The 23,509-nt window shown below is 50.3% G+C and overlaps 1 protein-coding gene across 1 annotated transcript in view; it reads right to left on the bottom strand.

The window, feature by feature from the left end:
• The window catches only part of UBR1 (ubiquitin protein ligase E3 component n-recognin 1), a 596,438-nt gene that overhangs the window by 343,573 nt on the left and 229,356 nt on the right, over positions 1-23,509 (bottom strand). Inside the window, 1 exon segment of the mRNA XM_029598685.1 lies at positions 7,325-7,390. Coding sequence (XP_029454545.1) covers positions 7,325-7,390 — 66 coding nt within the window.

Raw genomic sequence — 23,509 nt, 5'->3', positions numbered from 1 at the left:
CCACTGAGCCAGACCCATGACTTAATTTCTAACAATTTGCAGACATGTTACAAAACCATTCAACTTCAAACAATTTGATTCAGTAACTGCACAAAGAGAACAGATCTTTTTTTCTACATCCATTCCTAAAAATTTCAAGCTTTAGATATCCTACCAATAAAATAAAACTCTGCCTAGAATGACAATAAGACACAGAAAAGCTTTTTGCCGGGTTTACAATTTTTAACAAAATTAAACAGGGCACAGGGAATCCAGGTCAAAGGAAAGATAAATATTTAATTTAATAAAGATTCTGTTATTTAACATGCACTAAGTTATTTTGTAAGTACATAATATTGGACAATTGGTATTGCACAAAGATAGTGGAATTAGCAGGAGTTTGAATCTTGTGAGCAGTAATACTATTGCCAAGGCTTCAGGTCTTGCTACTGTTTATTCACTCACCTTTCATAAGCATCTGTTCTCCATACCCTGTTCACAATCCAATGAGTGAAGGCAGTGAAGGAGCTGCCAGATAAAATGAAGGCTATTTTAAAAGATACAGCTCCATTGCTCTAAAGAAGAAAATTATTCCTTACCTGCTAATTTTCGTTCCTGTAGTACCATGGATCAGTCCAGACGGTGGGTTATGTCCCCCGTCCAGCAGATGGAGTCAGAAGAGAGCTCGAGGGCACCGCCTCCTGTACCAGCGCACCCTCTACTGGAGCTCAGTATCATGCATAACAAAGCCCAAAAGAGCCAAAAACAGAACAATTTGGATCAAAAACCCTGACGTAAACCAACATCAAGAACAATGGATAGGCAGACCCAGAACGAGGTCGCCCTAGTCAACTTGTGAGGAGCTGTACAACTCTGAGAGGGAACCAGAGAGGAAGAGAAGATGAGACAGAGACACGTACAGAAGACCGAGCAGGGGAGCAGTATCCCAGAGTGGTGGGCGTCTGGACTGATCCATGGTACTACAGGAACGAAAATTAGCAGGTAAGGAATAATTTTCTTTTCCCTGTACATACCAGGATCAGTCCAGACGGTGGAATGTACCCAAGCTTCCCTAAACCGGGTGGGCCCCTGAGAGCCCTGCTCGGAGAACCTGATCGCCAAAAAGCCCAGGGGCTGAAAGCGGCAGGTGTAACTGATAATGCCAAGCAAAGGTATGCAACGACTTCCATGTCGCTGCCCGGCAGATTTCCAGTGGCGAGACGGACCGAGATTCCGCCCAAGACGCGGCTTGCGAGCGTGTAGAATGAGCTCTGACGCCTGTAGGCGGATCACGACCAGCCCCGATATAAGACGCCGAGATGGCATCCTTGATCCAGCGGGCAATCGTTGTCTTCGATGCGGCGGAGCCCTTCTTAGGTCCCGACCAGAGCACAAACAGGTGATCGGAAACCCGGAACTCATTGGTAGCCTCCAGGTAACGGAGCAGAGCCCGTTTGACGTCCAAATGACGAAGGGACCTCTCTTCCCCTGGCGAGAACGCCGGAAGTTCCACCGTCTGGTTCAAGTGGAAGTGAGAAACCACCTTCGGAAGGAAGGATGGTACGGTACGTAGAGAAACCCCCGCATCAGAAAGGCGGAGGTACGGTTCCCTGCAGGAAAGCGCCTGTAGCTCCGAGATGCGACGAGCCGAAGAAATCGCCACAAGGAAAACCGTCTTCATAGTGAGGTCCTTGAGGGAAGCCTCCTGCAGTGGCTCGAAAGGAGCGCCCGCCAGAGCCCGGAGAACTAGGTTAAGGCTCCACGACGGGCAGGGATCTCGAACTGGAGGCCAAAGATGCTTAACCCCCTTCAGGAAACGAGCGATATCCGCTTGGAGAGGTAGAGAAACCTCTGTCTGTACCAGGGCATTCAGGGCCGCCACTTGTACTCGGAGAGAATTGTATGCCAGGCCCTTATCCAATCCGTCTTGCAAAAACTGAAGGATTAGGGGAACCGTTGCTTCCGTCGGGCGGGTCCCATGACCGACACACCAGGACTCGAAGACCTTCCACACTCGCCCGTAGGCAACAGAGGTCGAGGGCTTACGAGCCCGGAGCATCATTGAAATCACCGCCTCCGGATAGCCTCGGCGGCGGAGTCGGCGCCGTTCAAAAGCCAGGCCGCAAGACAAAAGAGTGCCGCCTGCTCGAAAAATACCGGACCCTGATGCAGGAGCCGAGGAAGATGACTCAGCCGGACCGGGCCGTCCACCGCCATGTGGAGTAGATCCGCGAACCAAGGCCAACGCGGCCATTCCGGGGCCACTAGGATTACGGGACCGCAGTGGTTTTCGATTCTTCGAAGGATCTTGCCCACCAATGGCCAGGGAGGAAACACACAGAGGAGCTGACCTGTCGGCCACGGTAATACTAGAGCATCCATCCCCTCCGCGCCGCGTTCCCTTCTGTGGCTGAAGAAGCGCGGGGCCTTGGCGTTGAGGGCTGTAGCCATCAAGTCCAACCGTGGCGGTCCCCAGCGTTGAACCAGGAGGTCCATCGCCTCGGCGGAAAGAGACCATTTGCCGGGGTCCAACCGCTGACGACTCAGGTAATCCGCCTGAATGTTGTCTACCCCGGCGATGTGGGAGGCTGCGAGACGTACAAGATGGAGTTCCGCCCATGCCATCAGGAGCGTGGTTTCCGCGGAGACCTGCTCGCTCCGCGTCCCGCCTTGACGATTGATGTAAGCCACTGTCGTCGCGTTGTCCGAGAGAATTCGTACCTCCCTGCCCCGAACCAGGGGGAGGAAACGCTGAAGCGCCAAACGTACCGCCCTGGTCTCCAGACGATTGATCGGCCACCTTGCCTCCTCCGGGGACCACATCCCCTGTGTGGCGCTTCTGCCGCAGACGGCGCCCCAACCCACGAGACTGGCGTCGGTCGTCACTACCACCCAGGAGGGGACTTCGAGCGAGACGCCGCGGGCCAGATGAGCCGGAACCAGCCACCAGTTCAGACTGTCCCGAGCCGACTGAGGGAGGGGCAGAACTACCTGATACTCCTGCGACACAGGTTTCCAGCGAGACAGCAGGGACGCCTGCAGTGGACGTAGGTGTGCAAAAGCCCAGGGCACCATGTCGATGGTGGAAGCCATCACTCCCAGAAGCTGAAGATAATTCCACGCTGTAGGGTCCGACAAGGCCGCAAAACGATGGATGTGTTCCCTCAGGGAGATAGCCTTGTCCGGACGCAGGAACACCATGCCCAGATGTGTGTCGAAGGTTGCTCCCAGGAAATCCAAGCGTTGAGATGGAACGAGGGAACTCTTGGGGAGGTTCACCACCCAGCCCAGGGAGCGGAGCACCTCCAAGACCCTGGCCACCGAGTCCTGACCATGCGAGAAAGACTTTGCCCGCACCAGCCAGTCGTCCAGGTAGGGATGCACTAGTATACCCTCCTTCCGAAGGGCCGCCGCCACTACCACCATGATCTTGGTGAACGTCCGGGGAGCCGTTGCGAGTCCGAAGGGTAGGGCCCGGAACTGAAGGTGTTGACCGAGAATCTTGGAGCGTAGGTAACGCCTGTGGTCCGGATGTATCAGGATGTGCAGGTACGCCTCCGTCAGATCCAGGGAAGCCAGGAACTCGCCCTGATGAACTGCGGCAATCACGGATCGCAGCGTTTCCATGCGGAACCGGTTGACCCGCAGCGAGCGGTTCACCTCCTTCAAATCCAGTATGGGCCGGAACGAACCGTCTTTCTTGGGCACCACGAAGTAGATGGAATAATGGCCCGAGCCCACCTCGCCGAAGGGAACGGGTACAATAGCCTCTATGGCCTGCAGCCGGTCTAGAGTCTGTTGAACCGCCACCCTCTTGAGGTCGGAGCCGCAAGGAGAGAAGAGAAACCTGTCCCGAGGGGGGCGGACAAACTCCAAGGCGTAACCATATTGGATGGTGTCCAGGACCCACTGGTCTGAAGTAACCTTTGCCCACTCCTCTGCGAATTGTGTGAGTAGGCCTCCGATGGTCGGGCAGGAGGAGTGGGCCGGTCTGGCATCATTGAGCAGATTTGGCGGGGGGGTTCCCCTGCCCCGAGCCCTCCCTCGAGGGTCTCCGCCCTCGAAAGGAGCGCGACCACGGCTGCGGTCTACTCGAAGTTGTGCGAGAACTTGGCTGCCGGTACGACCTGTAGCGCCGCTGCGCCCGAGCCCTGGTTCTGGTGGAAGCAAAGGCTCGGTAAGGTCTCTGCCGATCCTCGGGTAGACGATGCACCGAGTTTTCCCCCAGAGACTTGATGATCTGATCCAGGTCATTTCCGAAGAGGAATTTCCCCCGAAATGGAAGGGACCCCAGGCTCGACTTGGAGGTGTCCGCAGACCAATTTCGGAGCCACAGGAGTCTACGAGCCGCCACCACCGACACCATGGACCGGGCCAGGACGCAAAAGAGGTCATACAGAGCATCCGCCCCGTAAGCGATGGCCGATTCCAGGCTGTCGGCCTGAGCGGCTTCATCCGGCGGCAACTGCTGCGACGTTAGGAGCTGCTGGACCCAGAGAAGACTGGCCCTCTGGGTCAAAGAAGTGCACATGACGGCGTGCATCCCCAAGGCGGAAACCTCAAAAACCTTCTTGAGGAACGTCTCCAACTTGCGGTCTTGCGTGTCCCGTAGGGCCGTTCCGCCAGTAACTGGGATCGTAGTCCGCTTAGTCACCGCCGAGACCGCCGAGTCCACCTTTGGGAACCGAACGAGATCCAGGAAATCCTCCGGCAGCGGGTACAATTTCTCCATGGCCCGGGCGACCTTCAAGGATGCCTCCGGGACGTCCCATTCCCCGGTGAGGAGCTGAAGAAACGACTCATGGACCGGGAAAGCCTTAGCCCTAGGCCTGAGGGCCGCCAGAACCGGGTCCCCTTTTTTGGAGCACGTCGCAACCGCTGGGGCCACAGGTGCCGGGGGATCTGGCGGAGGGTCCAGATCGAGCTCTTGCAAGGTCCGTTGTAGTAAGTCCTCCAATTCTGCTTGTGGAAAATGCGCAGGGCTCGCGGATCGTCGCCTTCGGCCTGCCCCTCCGAATGCGCAGGATCCGGAGGGTCCGAGGGGTCAGGGCCCGAAGGGAAAGCCGCTCCCACCACAAGCGACGGGATGGCAAAGCTGAGAATCCTGTGGCCGTCCCAGGTGGAACCAGGGACCCGGGGGCGGGGACCGCGAGCTTGGCAATCTTGGGCGCAGGAGGTCCCGCGGGAGCACCCCCCGGATCCGCCAGGCCTTGTAAATAGGCCGTGTGCATCTTCAGGATGAAGTCCGGTGAAAAAAACGGCAGGCCAGGCGAAGGCGCAGCAGCAGGATCCCCTTATGGGAGCCGGGCAGACAGGCCCTCCTCGGGGCCCCGGTGCAGGCGGGGGGCTCCCCGAACTGCGTCCTGCTCATCCGGAGCGCGGTCCGCGCTGAAATCTTCATCCAAAATGGCCGCCGTTCCCGCCATTGCCGAGAACGTGGCCGGCCCGCGGTTCCCTGGCTGTGGAGAGGGGGGCGCTGGGCGCGAACCCGAGCCGTGCACAGCGCCTTCCCCGTTGGGGAGGCAGCGTGGGCAGACTCCCTCGTTAGAAAAACGAGTCCCCGCCTCGCCGCAGGTCTCGCAACGAGACCCGCACGGCATAAGGAGAAAAAAAAACCACCGCCGGAAGAAGCCTCGGGGGGGGCCGATTCGAAAACGCAGCGCGGGGGGGGGCCTGAAGGCCGACACAACCCGCCCGAGTGGTCCCCAGGCGCCGGCAGGAAGAACCGCTGCCGGCGCGCCCAGGCCCGAGGTAGAAGTCGCCGGGCCGAGGGACCGCTGAAAAATGTGTGCAGGAGCCGGCAGTCCCGGCAAACGCCGAGAACAAGCAGCTGAAAGGCAAATAAAACACACTTACCCCAGACGCAAGTGAAACAAGCTGCAGGAGGAGACAGAACACAGAAAAAGCACGCCTCCTCAAAATTACTGACAGGAAGATTTTCTCTACTAATTTTTTTTTTTTTTTTTTTGAACAAACTTGATCCAAATTGTTAATATCAAAGGAAATGACAGGAGAGAGACTCAAAAGAGCAAAATAAAAACTCAGAACCTGTCACCTTGGGGAAGCACTGATTCCCCAACTCACATCTGCTGGAGTCAGAAAGATACTGAGCTCCAGTAGAGGGTGCGCTGGTACAGGAGGCGGTGCCCTCGAGCTCTGTTCTGACTCCATCTGCTGGACGGGGGACATAACCCACTGTCTGGACTGATCCTGGTACGTACAGGGAATGCAGATTTGAATTTCAGTGGGATAGTACCACAATCAAGGACAAGGCAAGGAATCTAAGAGGAAATAGCTGAACAACAAAATAAACCTAGAAACGTGTTTAACCAAATATATAGGAAGATAATAAAGTATGTAATGCATTTTTTTTAAAATCCATTCATTACCTGTGTATCACTTCCTCACCTCAGACAGCATGATGTTTACACCTGCCAGCCTCCAGAGCTAGAAGGATGGCTCCTGAATGATAAACCCCAAATGTGGCTCCATGGTTAGCAGGGGTCACCCACAGTAGTAGTAGCTATCTTCCTTCCCTTCCCTGGCATGGGCTTATCATTTAAGAAGCATGCCCAACTTTTGCTAATCCCTTCACAGTATGTAGCGCTACAGCCGGAACCCTGGGGCCATTCGACTGATTGTATTAACTGAATGCTTACCTGCTTAACCAGTCATTTTTCAAAATTTATATAGGAAGATGATGTGGCAATTTATGATTTTCCCGACATATTGTATTTTTAACTCTGTTCCAATCATCTCCTCTAACTTTTTCTCCCACATTCACAGTGGAATACGCTTCTTTTTTCAGCTTCCCCTCTCACACCCAGAAAGCAGAAATACTCCAATAGAAATTAATTGTTTCTACCTTATAATAGTCTTTAAAATAGTTTCCATCTTACCTAGATCAATGTAGGGATTTAATGAAACAAAATCAAGAAGAATGGCAGTTTTGAAAATAGTGTTACAGCTCACAAGTTTCGGAAGTGGGTCAATTCAACCATCATTCTTTAAGCAAATTATGTTCATTATAGATAAAGTATAAGATATAGATATATGTATGTATGTGGGTGAAGGGAAGGCTATTTTAAATTAAAAACAGGGAAAAAAGTGATGAAGAATATATAATGGTTATCCATTAGTTTAAGGTCTTATCCTCACTGTTCATGAATGAAAGTCTGGATTTCATAACTTAGGAGTAGCAAATGTACAAGCTCAACAAGATTTTTTTCCTTTTAGGTGAGCAATAGCTTTTTTCTTAATTAAAATGAAAATAATAAGTTACTTAGCTGATAAAAGGGGTAATGCATCTTGTAACATTATCAAATATAATGGAAAAAGACTCTACCTGCAGCATTATGATATCTTTATCAAACATCTCCTCCCTGCATTTTACATCTTGGTAGTAAAACACCTGGTGAAAACAGAAAAAAACAAACTATATAGAGCATTTGTTAGGCTTTTTAAAAAAAATTTTATTAATAGTTATTAATAAAGGAGACATAGGTTATCAATTGTTCACTAAAAACAAGTTTACACATTTATCAACATTTTTTTTTTTTTACCACAAAGAAAAGAAAAGAAAAAATGTATCTCTATAGCATACTATTATTGGAATGCCCCAGGGTTTGTACTGGGACCTGTGCTAAATAGCATATTCATAAATAATTTGAAAAAAGGAACAAGTGAGGTGACCAAATTTTCAGATGACACAAATTGTTTCAAGTTGTCAAAACAGCAGTGGATTGTGAGGAATTGCAAAAGGACCTTTTCAGACTAGGAGACAGGGCATCTAAATGGTGGATGCAATTTAATGTCAACAAGTACAATGTAATGAACATAGGAAAAAATAAACCCAATTACACTCTCCATGCCCTCACTGTGATCACTCATGAAAAAGTTGGTAGAAAAGTCGCACCTTTGTATAAGATGCACTTGTTTGTACAGAGAGTGTATTGGCTCACTGAGGGCATGCAGGATACACTGGCTGCGAGTCTGCCAGCGTTGTGGAGGAGCAGGCATAGTAAGGGCATGTAGAGTGTATCGGCAGCGTAACGGCATGGAGACTGATTCGGCGCACTACGGACTTGCAGTCTATATCGGCGCACTGAGGGCACGCAGGATGTGAGTCTGTTTACCAAGGTTATGGAAAGTAAATGCACACAGAGAGAGAGAAAGGGAGAATATGAATATATGTCAGTAGATAAGTGGCACTGGTGTATAAGTCGCAGTCACTGAAATTGTTGAAAAAAAAGTGACATATGCTGAAAAATATGTTAATTCTGGTTGTTCCATCTAAAAAAAAAAAAAAAAAAAAGAGATAGCGTACATAGAAAAGATACAGAGAAGAGCAACAAAAATGATAAAGGGGATGAAAAGCTCCCTTATGGAGAAAGACTAAACAGATTTGGGATCTTTAGTTTGGAAAAGAGAGGACAGAGAGGGGTTATGATTGAGATTTATAAAATCATGAGTCTAGTAGAACAGGTAAATAGGGAACAGTTAGTTACCCTTTCAAACACTAGGACTAAGGGCCATGCCATAAAACTAGTAAACAGCAGGCCTAGAGCGGTCAAATTTCATGGAGGCCAGTTTAAGATTTGCTGTCTCTCAGCTGTGCTGAATCTCACTGAGCAGGCAACAGCTGCTCAGTGAGATTCAGCTGCTCCTGCTCCAGCCTTTCCCCTCCCCCTGCAGAGAACAAGAGGGAAGGGTAAGGCTAGAAGGGACAGAGCAAAGAAAGGAAAGTTGGTTCCTGTAATACCACAGATTAGTCCAGACAAGTTGGTTTATGCATTCCTACCAGCATATGGAGGCAGAGAAAAAAAAACTTTGATACACTGCTACATAAATGAGAGTGCCACTTGCAGTCCCTCAGTACTGACCTTTACCCAATTTAAGATTAGCAAACCTTCCCCTATACCAGCGTTGGATACCCTTGAACTGGAGACCAACTTAACTCTAGTACCCAACAGTCAGTCAACCGCTTGGTCCATAAAAAAAAAAAAAAAGAAAATACAGAAAAGCTCTTTGAAATACAGAGAAAAATACCAGGAAAATCAGTCTTTCGGCAGCAATACCGGTACAGGTCTCTGGACTGATCTGTGGTATCACAACCAGAAAAACCGCCTTTAACGTATGGTCCTTCAAGGAAACCCATCCAAGAGGCTGAAAAGGCACCTCACAGAGAACCTGCAATAGGGATGTAAATCATGTGATCGATCGTCTTAACGATCGATTTTGGCTGGGGGGGGGAGGAAAATCTGATCATCATGGTTTTTTTTGTTAAAAAATCGTCAAATCGTAAATCGGCGGGAAAACCGGCACACCAAAACAACCCTAAAACCCACCCCGACCCTCCCGAACCCCCCAAAATGTTTTAAATTACCTGGGGTTCAGTGGGGGGGGGGGGCCCGGCACGATTTCCCGCTCTCAGGCCACCGGCGCCATTTTGTCATGACAAAGTGAGGGCAAAAGTAGTGCCGGCGCCATTTTGAATACTGGCAATACGGCCTGAGTGCAAGAGGTCGCTCCCGGACCCCCGCTGGACTTTTGGCAAGTCTTGTGGGGGTCAGGAGGCCCCCCAAGCTGGCCAAAAGTCCCTGGGGGTCCAGCGGGGGTCCGGGAGCGATCTCCTGCACTTGTGACGTCGGGTGACAGGAACCAAAATGGCACCGGCGTTACCTTTGCCCTGTCATATGGTAAGGGCAAAGGGCCACCGGCGCCATTTCTATTAACGCAGCCGTGGCACGAGAGCGGGAGATCACGCCGGGGGACCCCCCCCCCCCCACTGGACCCCAGGTAATTTAAAATATTTTGGGGGGGTTCGGGAGGGTGGGGGATTTGTTTTAAAGGGTCGGGGTGGGTTTTAGGGTTGTTTTGGTGTGCCGGTTTTCCCGCCCTCCCCCGATTTACGATTTTTTGATGATAAATCAGGGGAATTGCTATTGTATCGCGGCTCTAACGATTTTTGACGATTTAAAATATATCTGACGATTGTTTTAAATTGTCAAAAAATGATTCACATCCCTAACCTGCAAGACTAAATTGAGGTTCCAATCTGGGCATGTTTTCCACACCAAAGGGCGTACGTGCTTCACCCCCTTCAGGATTCAAATGTCATCAGGATGGGAGGCCAAAGACCTATCTCGCATCTTGCCTCTGAGGCAACCCAAGGCAGAAACCTGGACATGGAGCCAACTACAGGACAAACCCTTGGACAAGCCCTGCTGAAGGAAGGACAAAATATGCGGAACAGTCACCAACAGCAGATCCAAGCATTGTTGTAGACACCAGGTTTCAAAAACCTTCCAAACCCTGATGTACACCATGGAAGTAGCAGGTCGCCTCACCTGCAAAAGCGGAGTAATGTCGAGATTACTTAACTGGTAATCTCCTTTTCCTTAGTGTATGCAGATGGACTCAAAACAAATGGGTATAGTGTGCTCGTGCTAGCAGTTGGAGATGGATCTGACGTCAGCACGGGTACATATACCCCCACAGGAAGTGAAGCAATTCAGTAATCTTCCTTGCAAAGCTGTTATAGCTATATGTGTACTGACCGATTGATTAATCAACAGGATTACCCTGACCAATTGATGGTAGCTGGAGACCGCCAGTGTTCTCAACTGGAAGGCGTCGACACCCGGCAGGGTGGAAGCCCTATTATAAGCAAAACATGGCTTACCGTGAGTCAGCGAATCCCCATGTATACCGGCAGCCGGGCGGGATGCTGAGTCCATCTGCATACACTAAGGAAAAGGAGATTACCAGGAAAGTAATCTCAACATTTCCTAGCGTGTAGCAAATGGACTCAAAACAAATGGGATGTACAAAAGCTACTCGCGGACTGGGCGGGAGGCTGCCCGAGGACCGTGTAGGATCGCCCTCGCAAATGCTGTGTCCTCCCTGGCCTGAACGTCCAGACGGTAGAATCTGGAGAAGGTATGGAGGGAGGACCACGTCGCCGCTTTGCATATCTCTGCAGGCGACAGCAGCTTAGCTTCTGCCCAAGAGGCTGATTGTGCTCTGGTAGAATGAGCCTTGACCTGTAGAGGTGGTGGTTTTCCTGCCTCTACGTAGGCTGCCTTGATAACTTCTTTAATCCAGCGGGCGATAGTCGGCCGTGAGGCCGCTTCCCCTTGCTTCTTCCCGCTATGCAGGACGAACAGGTGGTCCGTCTTTCGTACTGCTTCTGACATTTCCAGGTATCTGGACAGCAGTCTGCCGATGTCGAGATGACGTAGTATTCGACCTTCCTCCGATTTCTTCAAACCTTCCGTGGTAGGCAAGGATATGGTTTGGTTGAGGTGAAAGTGTGAGACCACTTTGGGTAAAAAGGAGGGAACTGTACGAAGATGGATGGCCTCTGGAGTGATTCTGAGAAATGGATCACGACAGGATAGTGCTTGTAGCTCTGAGATGCGGCGTGCTGAACACACAGCCAGCAAGAACACCATCTTCAAGGTCAATAGACGGAGAGACAGGCCTCGAAGGGGCCTGAAGGCTGATCCCGCTAGAAATTCCAACACTAGGTTGAGGTTCCACAAGGGCACTGGCCACTTCAGTGGCGGGCGAATGTGTTTAACTCCTTACAGGAAACGTGAAACGTCTGGGTGCTGGGCAATGGATTTGCCGTCACGCCTGGGACTGTGGCAAGACAGCGCTGCTACCTGTACCTTGATGGAGCTGAGGGACAGACCCTTCTGAAGTCCATCTTGTAGGAAGTCCAAGAAGAGAGGAATCTTAGCGGCATGTGAATTGGTGCCATGAGAGTCGCACCAGGCTTAAAAACTCTCCAGATCCTGATATATGTTAGTGATGTGGAGAACTTGCGTGCTCGGAGGAGTGTATCTATTACCGCTCCGAGTATCCTCTTTTCCTCAATCTAGCCCTCTCAATGGCCATACCGTAAGAGAGAATTGAGCCAGATCCTCGTGGAGGATGGGACCTTGCTGCAGCAGGTCCCTGTGTGGAGGCAGGCGTAGAGGATTCCCTGCCAGTAGTCTTCTCATGTCTGCGTACCAGGGTCTTCTTGGCCAGTCCGAGGCCACTAAAAGAACTAGACCTCTGTGTCGCTGAATCCTGTGTACGATGGCGCCCAACAGGGGCCATGGAGGAAATGTGTATAGCAGGATCCCGAGGCCACGGCTGTACCAGGGCATCGATCCTCTGAGCTCGAGGATCCCGCCTGCGGCTGAAATATCTGGGAACTTGAGCGTTGGACCTGTCTGCTAATAGGTCCATGGCTGGCATCCCCCAGTGATCCACAATTATCTGAAAGGCTGTGGGTGACAGTTGCCATTCTCCCGGGTTTAGGCTTTCTCTGCTGAGGAAGTCTGCCGCAGTGTTGGCCTTCCCGGCGATGTGTACGGCGGAGATGTCCTGAAGATTGGCGTCTGCCCAAATCATATGGGGAGTTATTTCTAGTGACACTTGTTGGCTTCTGGTTCCGCCCTGTCGGTTGATGTGTTTAGCCCGAAAGGGCTGATTCCTGGCCTGAGAACGAGGTGCTTGTTAGAGAGACCTGTAAGGGTTGAAGCACTGCGAGTTTCTACCTCTGGATGGTCTAGAAAACAGAACGCTGGCTCCTCCTTGACCTGTCTTCTGGTAGACGGGGTAACGGAGAGGCACCCCATTTTGTAGCCCAATTCTCAAGGTCGCTGCCGAACAGTAGGGAACCCTTAAAGGGCATTCTTGTGAGTCGAGTCTTGGAGGACGAGTCGGCCGCCCAATTGCGTAGCCAAAGCTGTCTTCTGGCTGCCACTGAGGAGGACACTCCCTTGGCTGCCGTATGGACGTGGTCGGAGGCTGTGTCTGTGAGAAATGCGAGAGCTGATTCCATGTCTTCTCCCGGGGTGTTGTTTCTTGCCTGTGATAAACAGGAGCGCGTCACCACGGTGCAGCAAGTTGCGATTCGAAGAGACATGGCTGCTACCTCAAAGGCTTGTTTCAGAATGGTGTCCATGCGTCGGTCATGCACATCCTTGAGAGCCGCTTCCCCCTCCACCGGAATGGTGGTGCGTTTCACAATTGCGTTAATTATGGCGTCTACCCTGGGGCATGCCAGCAGTTCCTTGGATATCGGATCTAGAGGGTACATGCCAGACAAGGCCCGACCCCCTTTGAATGAGGCCTCCGGTGCCTTCCATTCCAGCTCGATTAGCTGCTGTGCTGCTTGTAGGAGGGGAAAGTGGTGAACCGTTTGGTGCAGGCCCTCTAGCAGAGGGTTCTGTACAAGGACCCCTGAGGGGTCCTGGCCTGGCCGATCTTCTCTCCGAAAGAAGCGTCTCATGGTCCGATATGGTTCTATCTCCGAGGGAAGTTCATTCTCCTTGGGGGGCTCCTCACTTACCTGGGAGTAATCCGAATCCCCATGATTGGGGCTGTCGGGTGGTAAGTGGCTGCGCCTAGGTCTCGAGGGTCCAGGGACCGGATCAACCAGGACGGAAAGACCCATCCGAGGAGCAGACTGCATCTGGACAAAGGCGTGAATCCCCTTAAATAATTCCACCCAGGAAAGCGAAGCCAGATCTGGCCGCAGGGGTACCAGGTCTCTCGGATTCCCTGGCTGCTCGCCGCGGCCTGCTAAGTCCGGTGTGGTCCCCGAGGAACCACTGGGCTGGGACCGGTCTTGCCCTGGAACTGCCATGGCTTCCTCACATTGGGCACATAGGGAGTCTGCTTCCTCGCTCTGTGTGGCTCTAAAGTTGCATGCTGAGCAGAGGCTTAGAGCGTTCATGCCTGATTCTGGGGGTGCCGGCTCTGCGGACGCAGAGGCATTCTTATGCTCCATTTGCCTTAAATGAGGTGTCGTCCAGTGCGCCTAACACAGGCGCTTAACAGCATGCGCCTAGAACGGGCATCTTATCAACGTGTGCCTATAGCGGGCGTCTCATAAACAGTGCGCCTATGAACGGGCGTCTTATAAATGTGCGCCTATAGCGGGCGTCTTATAAATGTGCGCCTATAGCAGGCGTCTTATAAACAGTGCACCTATAAACGGGCGTCTTATAAATGTGCGCCTATAGCGGGCGTCTTATAAACGTGCGCCTATAAACGGGCGTCTTATAAACGGGCGTCTTATAAACGGGCGCCTATAGCGGGCGTCTTAGCATATGTGTGCGTATCCTAGTAGCGTGCGCCAACAACATGCGCCTATCGCGTGCGCTAACAACATGCGCCTATCGCGTGCGCTAACAACATGCGCCTATCGCGTGCACTAACAACATGCGTTTAGCAAGCAAAAGCGCTTAATTAGAAAAGAGAAGTAGGCAGGCAAAATGACGACCTCCCAGGCGGGCGGCCTCGTAGGCAGGCCCAGTCAGTCCACACTTCCTCGGAGACCAAGTAAAGATGTACGCCTTACCTTGTCTTCGGCGCTTCCCGGCTGCGACCCGGGCGGTCTCCGGCTGCGGGGGAATAGGGGAATACCTTCACCGCTGCGCTTAAGGAAGTGCACCCGCTGCCTCTAGGCCACGCCCGAACCGCTCGGGGGCCAAGTCCACGCTGGGACTGAGGCTGCCTCTATGCCGCGCCCGAACCGCTCGGGGGCCAAGCTGTGCCCGAGCCCTTCTCACTCGGGGGCTGGGTCCCTGCCGCGAACCGGCCACCGGACCGAGGCTCCTACCTCCGAGGGACCACAGAAGTCAGCTCGGGAAACTCAACTGGGTGAGTGACCGCCTGGTATCACCACAGGAGTGCGGGGCTCATCTTCAGTAGATTTCTTCTATGAATTTAGTCGTTAGAATTTGGAAACACGCTCAGCGAGCGAGGGGTAGCTCCAAACTGCTTTGGAGACGGAAATTACTGAATTGCTTCACTTCCTGTGGGGGTATATGTACCTGTGCTGACGTCAGATCAGTCTCCAACTGCTAGCACGAGCACACTATACCCATTTGTTTTGAGTCCATCTGCTACACGCTAGGAAATAACTGGTTGTGAATATCCTTTTATGCACAAGCACCGCCTCTCAAAAGCCAAGCCATAATCCAAAAATATGGGTCCCTGCCGCAATAATCCCGGTGGATGAGCCAGCTGGAGAGGTCCGTCCACCACCAGATACATCAGATCTAAAAACCATGGACAACTCGGCCATTCTGGCACTACCAGCACTACTGTCCTGTATGCGCTTCTATGCTCCGCAACACTCAACCTATGAGTGGCCACGGAGGAAACACATATAGAAAGATCCCCCTCGGCCACAGGTACATCAGAGCATCCAGTCCTACTGAACCAGCTTCCCTTCTGCAACTGAAGAATCTTGTCATCTTTGCATTGGCTCGTGTTGCCATGAGATTCATCTGCAGAACCTCCCATCTGGCACAAATGTGATTCCAGGCTTCCGAAGACAGCTCCCACTCCCCAGGATCCAGCTGCTGCCTGCTGAGGAAGTCCACCTGCAAGTTGACTATGCCCGCTACATGAGAGACTGCAATTCCTTCGAGGTGACGCTCCGCCCACACAAACAACAGCTGAGCCTCCCAAGCCACCGCGTGACTCTTCGTTCCTCCTTGACAGTTGATGTATGCCACCGTTATTGTACTGTCCGAAAACATTCAAAACATGTGACCCTGATCAGAGGCAGAAACTTCTAGGGTTCTGAACACCACCCTCATCTCCAGACGATTGATGGACCCGGACGCCTCCACCACTGACTAATGTCCCTGGGCATAACGACCCAGGCACACTGCTCCCCAGCCCTTGAGGCTGGCATCAGTGGTCACTACCACCCAATCCGGATCCTCCAGGTCCACTCCCTTTTCCAGGTTGTTCCTCGACAGCCACCAGGCAAGGCCGGACCTGGATTCCGCTAGAAGAGGCAATGGTAGGTAAAACTGCTCAGACATCGGATTCCATCTGGACAACAGTGCCCTCCCGCAGCAGCCGCATGTGAGCAAAGGCCCACGGAACCAAATCCAACGCTGAGGCTGCAGGACCCCAGGACTTGCAGGTAACCCCAGATGCAACAGTCGCGTCACCTGAATTTGCAACTTTGACAATCTGTCCACTGCTCTCCTGGGTATCGAAGAGGGCTCCTAGATATTACAACAATTGAGACTGGACCAAGTGACTCTTCGCCACATTGATGACCCAACCCAGAGAGCCAAGGGTGTTCATTACCTGCTGCACGGATCGACAGCACTCCTCCTCCATCTTTGCCCAGATAAGCCAATTGTCGAGATACAGATGGACCAAGATGCCTTCTCGTCGCAAGGCTGCCGCCACCACCACTATCACCTTCATGAAAGTTCGAGGAGCCATGGCCAACCCAAAAGGGAAAGCCTGAAACTGGAAGTGCTGGCCTAAGACCTTGAACCATAGATACATCTGATGGCCCTTTGAATGGGAATGGGCAGATAAGCTTCGATTAGATCCAAAGATGCCAGGAATTCTCATTTGCGGACCGCCGCAATCACCATACACAATGTCTCCATCCGGAAACATGGCAGCTGCAAGCTTAAGTTTACTTTTTGCAAATCCAAGATGGGATGAAAGGTGCCCCTCTTCTTTGGAACCACAAAATTGATGGAGTACCTCCCCTGCCCCTGTTCACTTAGCGGCACCGGAATTATGGCTAATTAACCTTTGAAGCGTCTCCTCTATCGCCTCCCTTTTGTTTCGGGAAGCACAGTGAGACTCCAGAAAGGCTTCTCTGAGCGGACACGAAAATTATAAGGCATCTCTTACCATCTCTAGCACTCTTCAGTCCAAGGTAATCTTGACCCACTCCTCGTAAAAACAGGACAACGTGCCCCCTAACGAGGAGTGGGCAAGCCTGGCTTCATTGGAAGGCCTTTTTGGTTCCAGTCCCTTGACCGGACCCGCTTCTGGAGGACCTGCCAGCACCCCGAAATGTCTGCTGGTGATCAGAAGGCTGCTTGGAACCCGAAGAAGAAATCCCTCTCCCAGAGTGAAATCTCCTGGAGTCCCAAAAATGGGATCGAGATGGAAAGACCTTATTTCCTTTCCTATCCTCCGGCAGCCTATTTCCCTTGGATTCCACCAGGGACTTCATTAGCTGATCCAGGTACTCCCCGAACAGCAGCTTCCCCTTAAATGGAAGATTGCATAGCTGAACCTTGGACCACATCTGCTGATCAATTGCATAACCATAGAAGTCTGCGAGCAGCTACCACCAAGGCCATATTCCACGCACCAAATCATACAAGGCATCCGCCACATAAGCCACTCCAGCTTCCAGGTGAGCCGCCTGAACAGGGATGAGCACACCAGACTAGGCTTGTTCATGAGGCTTCTGGATCCAGCACCAACAAGCTCGCTATATCATGCTGGCACACACTGCGGTTTACAAACTCAAAGCTGACACCTCAAACATGCGCTTCAACTGAATCTCCAATCTGCGATCCTGGACATCCTTCAGGGCGGCAGAACCCGCCACCAAAATCGTATACTTAGTGATGGCCAAGACCACCGCATCAACCTTAGGGGTCTTAAGACAGTCCAAGTGCTCCTTCAGCAAGGGATAAAGCTTAGCCATTGCCCTACCAACCTTTATATGCCTGCATCCGGAGAATCCCATTCCAGACTAATGAGCTTCTGATTCTTCTTAGGAATGGGAAAAGCACTAGGAAGGCCCCGCAGTCCATCCAGAACAGAGTTGACACCCTTTTTATGCGGCGACTCCTGAGTCAGCTTCACCCCCAACTCTTCCAACACCTGAGGGATGAGAGGGCAACAGTCCTCCTTCTTAAACAGATGGACTAACCGAGGGTCATCCCCCTCAGTTGTAGGTCCTTCCAGGAGGTCCGGATCATCCTTGCCCACATCCAATCCGGTGGCTGGCCCACCATCTGGGTCCGCATCCAGATCCACACCTTGGGGCGACACAGGATCGTCCTGCATCTCGGAGTCTTTGGGGGGTTCCTCCCCCCCCCCGCACCAGTACCCCGCAGCCCCAGGTGTCTGAGTCCTCGCTCCGAATTGCCCAAAGCCAGTCTCGGTCTCTTGGATGGGCCCAACCTTCGCTCTCTGACTCTCCTCTGGCCTAAGATTTCCCTAGCCAAAAAAGCTTCATGCATTAGCAAAACAAATTTGGGGGAAATACCCTGCGGGCCCCCAAGTTCCTGAGTAAAGAGACCAAAATCCACATCTATTCCCCACTTCCTGCACCTCCTCAGGTTCCTGCACCGCAGGTGAGGGGGGAGGGGAGTTACAGGCATCCCGGCTGACCGAGGCCACCTAACTGCGATCCTCTCAGGAGAAGAAGCAAAGGAGACCGCTCCCTTGGAGCCAGGCACAACACTCGCGGATCAAGAGGCCTTCCTGGCCTTAGAAGGCTTACCAAAAGCGCCCTCCCCTCCCTTAGCCAACCCTGTGCAGAGGGAGCGATCATTCAATTGGGCTGACTAAAGTCTGCAGACCTTACAAGGTTCCATGCGTGGTTTAACCGCCATGTGGTCGGACTTAGCGCACTGTCGTGAGCAAGGCCGCATCACGTGATCTTTGCCAAAATGCGCAAAAGGAGCGCCCTCACTGCCCCTGAAGGCACACAGGAAAAACAGCAGCAGGCTAAGCGCCACATGAGCTACAGCACACACCCGGCACTGATGGCACGCGGGAGGAACAACGGCAGCAGCCTAAGAGCCATGCGAGCTGCATGGCACCCACCAAATCTTCCCCCGCCGGGAGAAAAGGCAAAACTAATACGCAGTCCTAAGCGCTCTCCCCTCCTGTCAAGCCCAGCTTTTTCTGCTCACACTGGTTGACCGCCCCGGCACTGCACCACAGGCCGATACTCCTGGCTCCACTTGACTGTTCTACTTTTTTTTTTTTTTTCAACATGCTTAAATGTTAAAACAAAAGGAGGGATACTTCCCTGCACGGAGCCAGTGGCAGACAGGAGAAGACTTTGGGCCACCCAGAGTGAGCCAGTCCCCTGGCTATCAAGGTCCCCGGAGGTATCAAGCCACTATAGCCAGGAGTATCCAACCCCCTGGTCGCTCGGCTCAACCCGAGGGATGGCCCACAAAAGAACCTAGCACCTCGGGGAGCGGAATCCAACGTCAAAAACTCCAAGTTTCCACTTTCAGTCAGGACTGCAGGTATGCACCTCTACCTCTGCTGAAGGCAGAGAAATACTGAAGGACTGCAGGTGGTACTCTCGATTATGTAGCAGTGCCTCAAAGTTTTTCTTCTCTGTCTCCATTTGCTGATAGAAATGCATAAACCTACTTGATGGACTGATCTGGGTATGGTTCAGGAAAAACAGCTCTGTTCCCTATTACAGGACAGAGAGAGTCAGAGTAGAAGCTGTCCAGAGAGGAGGGTGGGGACGCATGGCTAATTCATCCTGCTACCTACGGAAAACACCGTTTACAGTAAGCAAACTTACATAAGAACATAAGAAATGCCATACTGGGTCAATCCAAGGGTCCATCAAGCCTAGTATCCTGTTTCCAACAATGGCCAACTCAAGTCACATGTACCTAGCAAGTACCCAAACATTAATAAGCAATAGTAGCTTGTGATCTATCTAATTACTGTAATAACAGTTTATGGATTAACCTCTAGGAACTTATCCAAACCTTTTTTAAACCCAGTATCACTAACTGCTGAAACCACATCCCCTGGCAATGAATTCCAGAGTTTAACTCTACGCTGAGTGATAAGCAGGCTGAATTAGCCATGCTCTCTGGGAGTCCCCAGCTATGAATTCTAGAGCACACTGTTCCTTCTGATTTTTCCTAGTCATGTATAAATCAGACGACTGTGCGCGAAGGAATTAATGAAGTTTGTGGACAGCTTAAGTTTTGGTTGTGAAGTGAAATACTGCTTCTTCCACTGTTGAGTCTGCTTTTTAAGACAGTAGTATGATGTGAAGGTGTGCGAAGAGGACCATGTGGCTGCTCTGCAGATATCTAAAATCGGTACATCTTTCAGCTGAACAATGGAAGTTGCCATGGCTCGGATTTGATGTGCCTTCACACCATCTGGGAGCTTCTCGTTATCAGTTGAGTAACAGAAGTTAATTCACTGGAATAACAATTTGCTAACGTTCATTTATATACTGGCAAACATGGTGCATTCGGGTTGAAAGAAAGAAACAGTTGTGAACTACATTTCGAAGACTGAGTCCTTTGAATATAATATACCAAAGCTCTTTTACAATCTAAGGTGTGAAGGGTTTTTTCCCTTTCCATAGCATGTGTCTTGGGGAAAAAAAGTGGGTATGGTGATTGCCTGGTTCAAATGGAATGCTGAGACTATTTTAGGGAAAATTCTGGATTTATTCATAAGGTGACCTTATCATGGCAAAACTGTAGGTGTGGAGAGTAGTGAACAAAGGCTTGTAATTCACCGACCCTTCTTACTGATGTGACGGCTACTAGAAATAATACCATACCTGTCAGAAATTTCATTGAGGTGGAGTGTAATGGTTTTAAATGGTGGGTCCATGAGTTTTTCCAAAACTATGTTAATGTCCCAAGGAACGCTGACTTTGTGACCTAAGGACGAAGTCTTATTGCTCCACACATGAAACGAGATACTAAGGGATGCATAGATATGGCTTTCCCATTCAAAGAAAGGTGGTATGCTGCTATAGCACTCAAGTGTATTCGAATGGACGATACTACTAGACCAGAGGAAGAGAGTAAATGGAGATACTGAATAATTTGTGGTGGAGAGCTATGGAGAGGATCTATTGCTGTAGTATTACTCCAGCTGGAGTATCTGCTCCATTTTCCTGCATAATTTTTCTGTATAGATGGTTTTCTAGTGGAAATAAGAATATGTTCAATACCTGTTGGAAGAGAGAGATGACTTAAGGCCTTCTTTTCAATCTCCACGCTGTCAGATGCAGAGAGGAGTGTAGGGGGTGACGTAGCATGCTCCCTTCCTGTGATATAAGATCCTCTCTGTTTCCTAATTGTATCAGCGTTTGAATGTTCAAATGTACGTGGTAGGTATACTATGATTGCTTGGGCCATGCTGGTGCAATGAGAATATGAACGGATTCATGGGCTATGTACTTTTGGATTACCCTACCCAACACGGGTATTGGTGGGTAAGTGTATAAACAGGTTTTCCATCCACAGAAGTAGGAATGCATCTTGAGCTATTCTGCGTGTACTGGGGTAGATGGAGCAGAAATGTGGTAGTTTCGTGTTGGCTGCCGTTGCGAAGAGGTCTATGTAGGGCATTCCCCATTTCCTGAATAGACTGTTCACTATTTGTTTCAATTCCCACTCATGGGGGTGGAAAATCCTGTTGAGCCTATTGGCTTCTGTGTTTCTTATTTCCAGAAGATATGTTGCTTGCAATTGAATGGAATGGTTCAATGCCCATTCTAGTATCAGCACTGCCTCCCTGCAAAGAGTCCATGAAATCTGACCCGCCTTTGTTTATGTAAAACATGGCTACTTGGATGTCCGTGTAGACCATTATGCTCTTTCCAGTGAGGATATGAATGAAGGTGGATTGCATGCCTTATAGCCCTCAACTCCAGTAGGTTTATCTGCAGCTGTTTTTCCTGTGGTGACCAAGTCCCTTGAGTTTTCAGGTGCAGTACATGTGCACCCCAGCTATGAGTAGATGCATCTGTTGTCATAGTGATTTGCTATTCTTATGATCGAACAGAGCTCCCATCTGCAGAACTCAGGGTGAGAGCCACCAATCTTTATCTGTGGTCATTGAGGGAGTCAGGATAATTTCATGGGACATTGGCTGATTGTGTTGAGACCACTGAGCTTTTGGTCTCCATTGAAGTCGACACATGTGAAGTCATGTGTAGTATCACAAATACGGCTGCTGCAATGTTACCCAGCATTTTTAGAATTTGCCGAGCTAAGGCACTGGAATGAGTCTTTAATGCAGAGGCCAGTTCTTGAAAGGTCTGGACTTGTTCCAGTGGAAGGAAGGCTCTGCAGATTTTGGTATTTATTAATGCTCCAATGAACTGGAGGATTTGGGTAGGAATTTGGTCCGACTTTTCGTAGTTGATTATGTATCCCAGTTTGTCCAAGCGGATTATGGTCTGCTGTAGGTGTGAATGAAGTATTTTTGGTTTTGAGGATACTAGGAGCCAGTCGTCCAGGTAGGGAAAAATCTTGATGCCCTTCCTTCGAAGATGGGCCTCAGCCACTGTTAGACATTTTTTGAAAACCCTGGGTGCCAAGGATAGGCCACACAGAAGTACATAGTATTGATAATGCATTTCGTTCACTTGAAAGCGAAGGTACTTGCGCAAGGTCAGGTGCATTAGAATGTGGGCATATGCATCTTTGAGATCCAAGGAGCATATCCAATCATTGGGTTGTAGAAATGAAGAATGGTTTTTGACAGACGTCATCTTGAATTTCTCTCTGCATAAATCTGTTCAAAGCCCATATGTCTAATATAGGTCTGAGATTCCTTCCCTTTCTTGGGTATCAGGAAGTATTGGGAGTAAAAGCTATGGGTTGTGTTGCCAGCGAGGCAGCTGTTGTATGGCATTTTGGTCTAAAAGCAATTGTACTTCCTTTTGAAGAAGATCCATGTTTGTGCAATCTTTTTGTGGATAAACTAGATGGGGTAGGCTTGGGGTTACACGGAAATTCAGTTGATATCCATTCTTCACAATACTGAGGATCCAACGGTCTGATGTTATGAAGGACCATTCCTGATAGGATGAAGATATTCTTCCCCCTACAGCTGGTGTTGGCTGTGGCCTTGCTTTGCTCAAAAAGTTTGTTGAAGTTTCTGGCTCAGGCCTTCTTCAGCAATTTCTTGGCTGAGGTGGTTGAGATTGTTGTCTCTGAGATTGGTAAGGCATTGTGCAACAACTTGTGGATGGTCTATCCTGACTATGTTGGTAGAACAGTCATTTGTATGGATAATAACGTTTGGAAGGGTAATGCTCTGTTGGTAACGTGAGTGATGAGACTGCTACACTTTTTTGCTTTTAAATTGTGAGACCATCTCTTTCAACCTGTCGCCAAACAGGCTGTCTCCTTTGGAAGCGAGATCAGCAAGTTTTTCATGAATGTCTTCTCTTATGGCACTTGCTCTAAGCCATACGATTCTGCGTACTGCTATAGACATAGCTGACATTTTCACAGAGATATCAAAGGCCTCATAAATCGTTCTTATCAGATGGCATAAACTTTCCTCCATATCAAATTTGATTTGAGCATCAGTACTGTAGGGACTTCCCGGTTTTCATCTATTCCTGTAAGCATTCAAATAAGCATTGAGTAATGTAGAACTGGTGGTGTTGTATTCTTGAATTCAGCATAGAACCTTGACATATCTTTTTCCCCCCCGAAGTCTTCCAGATATTTAGTGTTTTTACCTGCGGGTGTGTATTTGAGTACAGCCTTGTTTCATTGCTGACTCAACAACAACCGAAGCATGCAGTAGTTGCACTGATCCATAATGGATGGACTTTCATAATCTAAGTTTTAGTTCTGTTTTCCTAGAGATGGTAGGGATAGAAAACTGAGACATCCAAGATTTGTCTAGTAAATCCTCCAGCACTGTGTGAGGGTGTAGTGCCATGGGTTCTGACGGTACATCAAATATTTTCAATATT

Source organism: Rhinatrema bivittatum, chromosome 4 (assembly GCF_901001135.1).
Source record: "Rhinatrema bivittatum chromosome 4, aRhiBiv1.1, whole genome shotgun sequence".
NCBI lineage: Eukaryota > Metazoa > Chordata > Amphibia > Gymnophiona > Rhinatrematidae > Rhinatrema > Rhinatrema bivittatum.
This window is presented reverse-complemented; position numbering and strand designations above follow the sequence as displayed.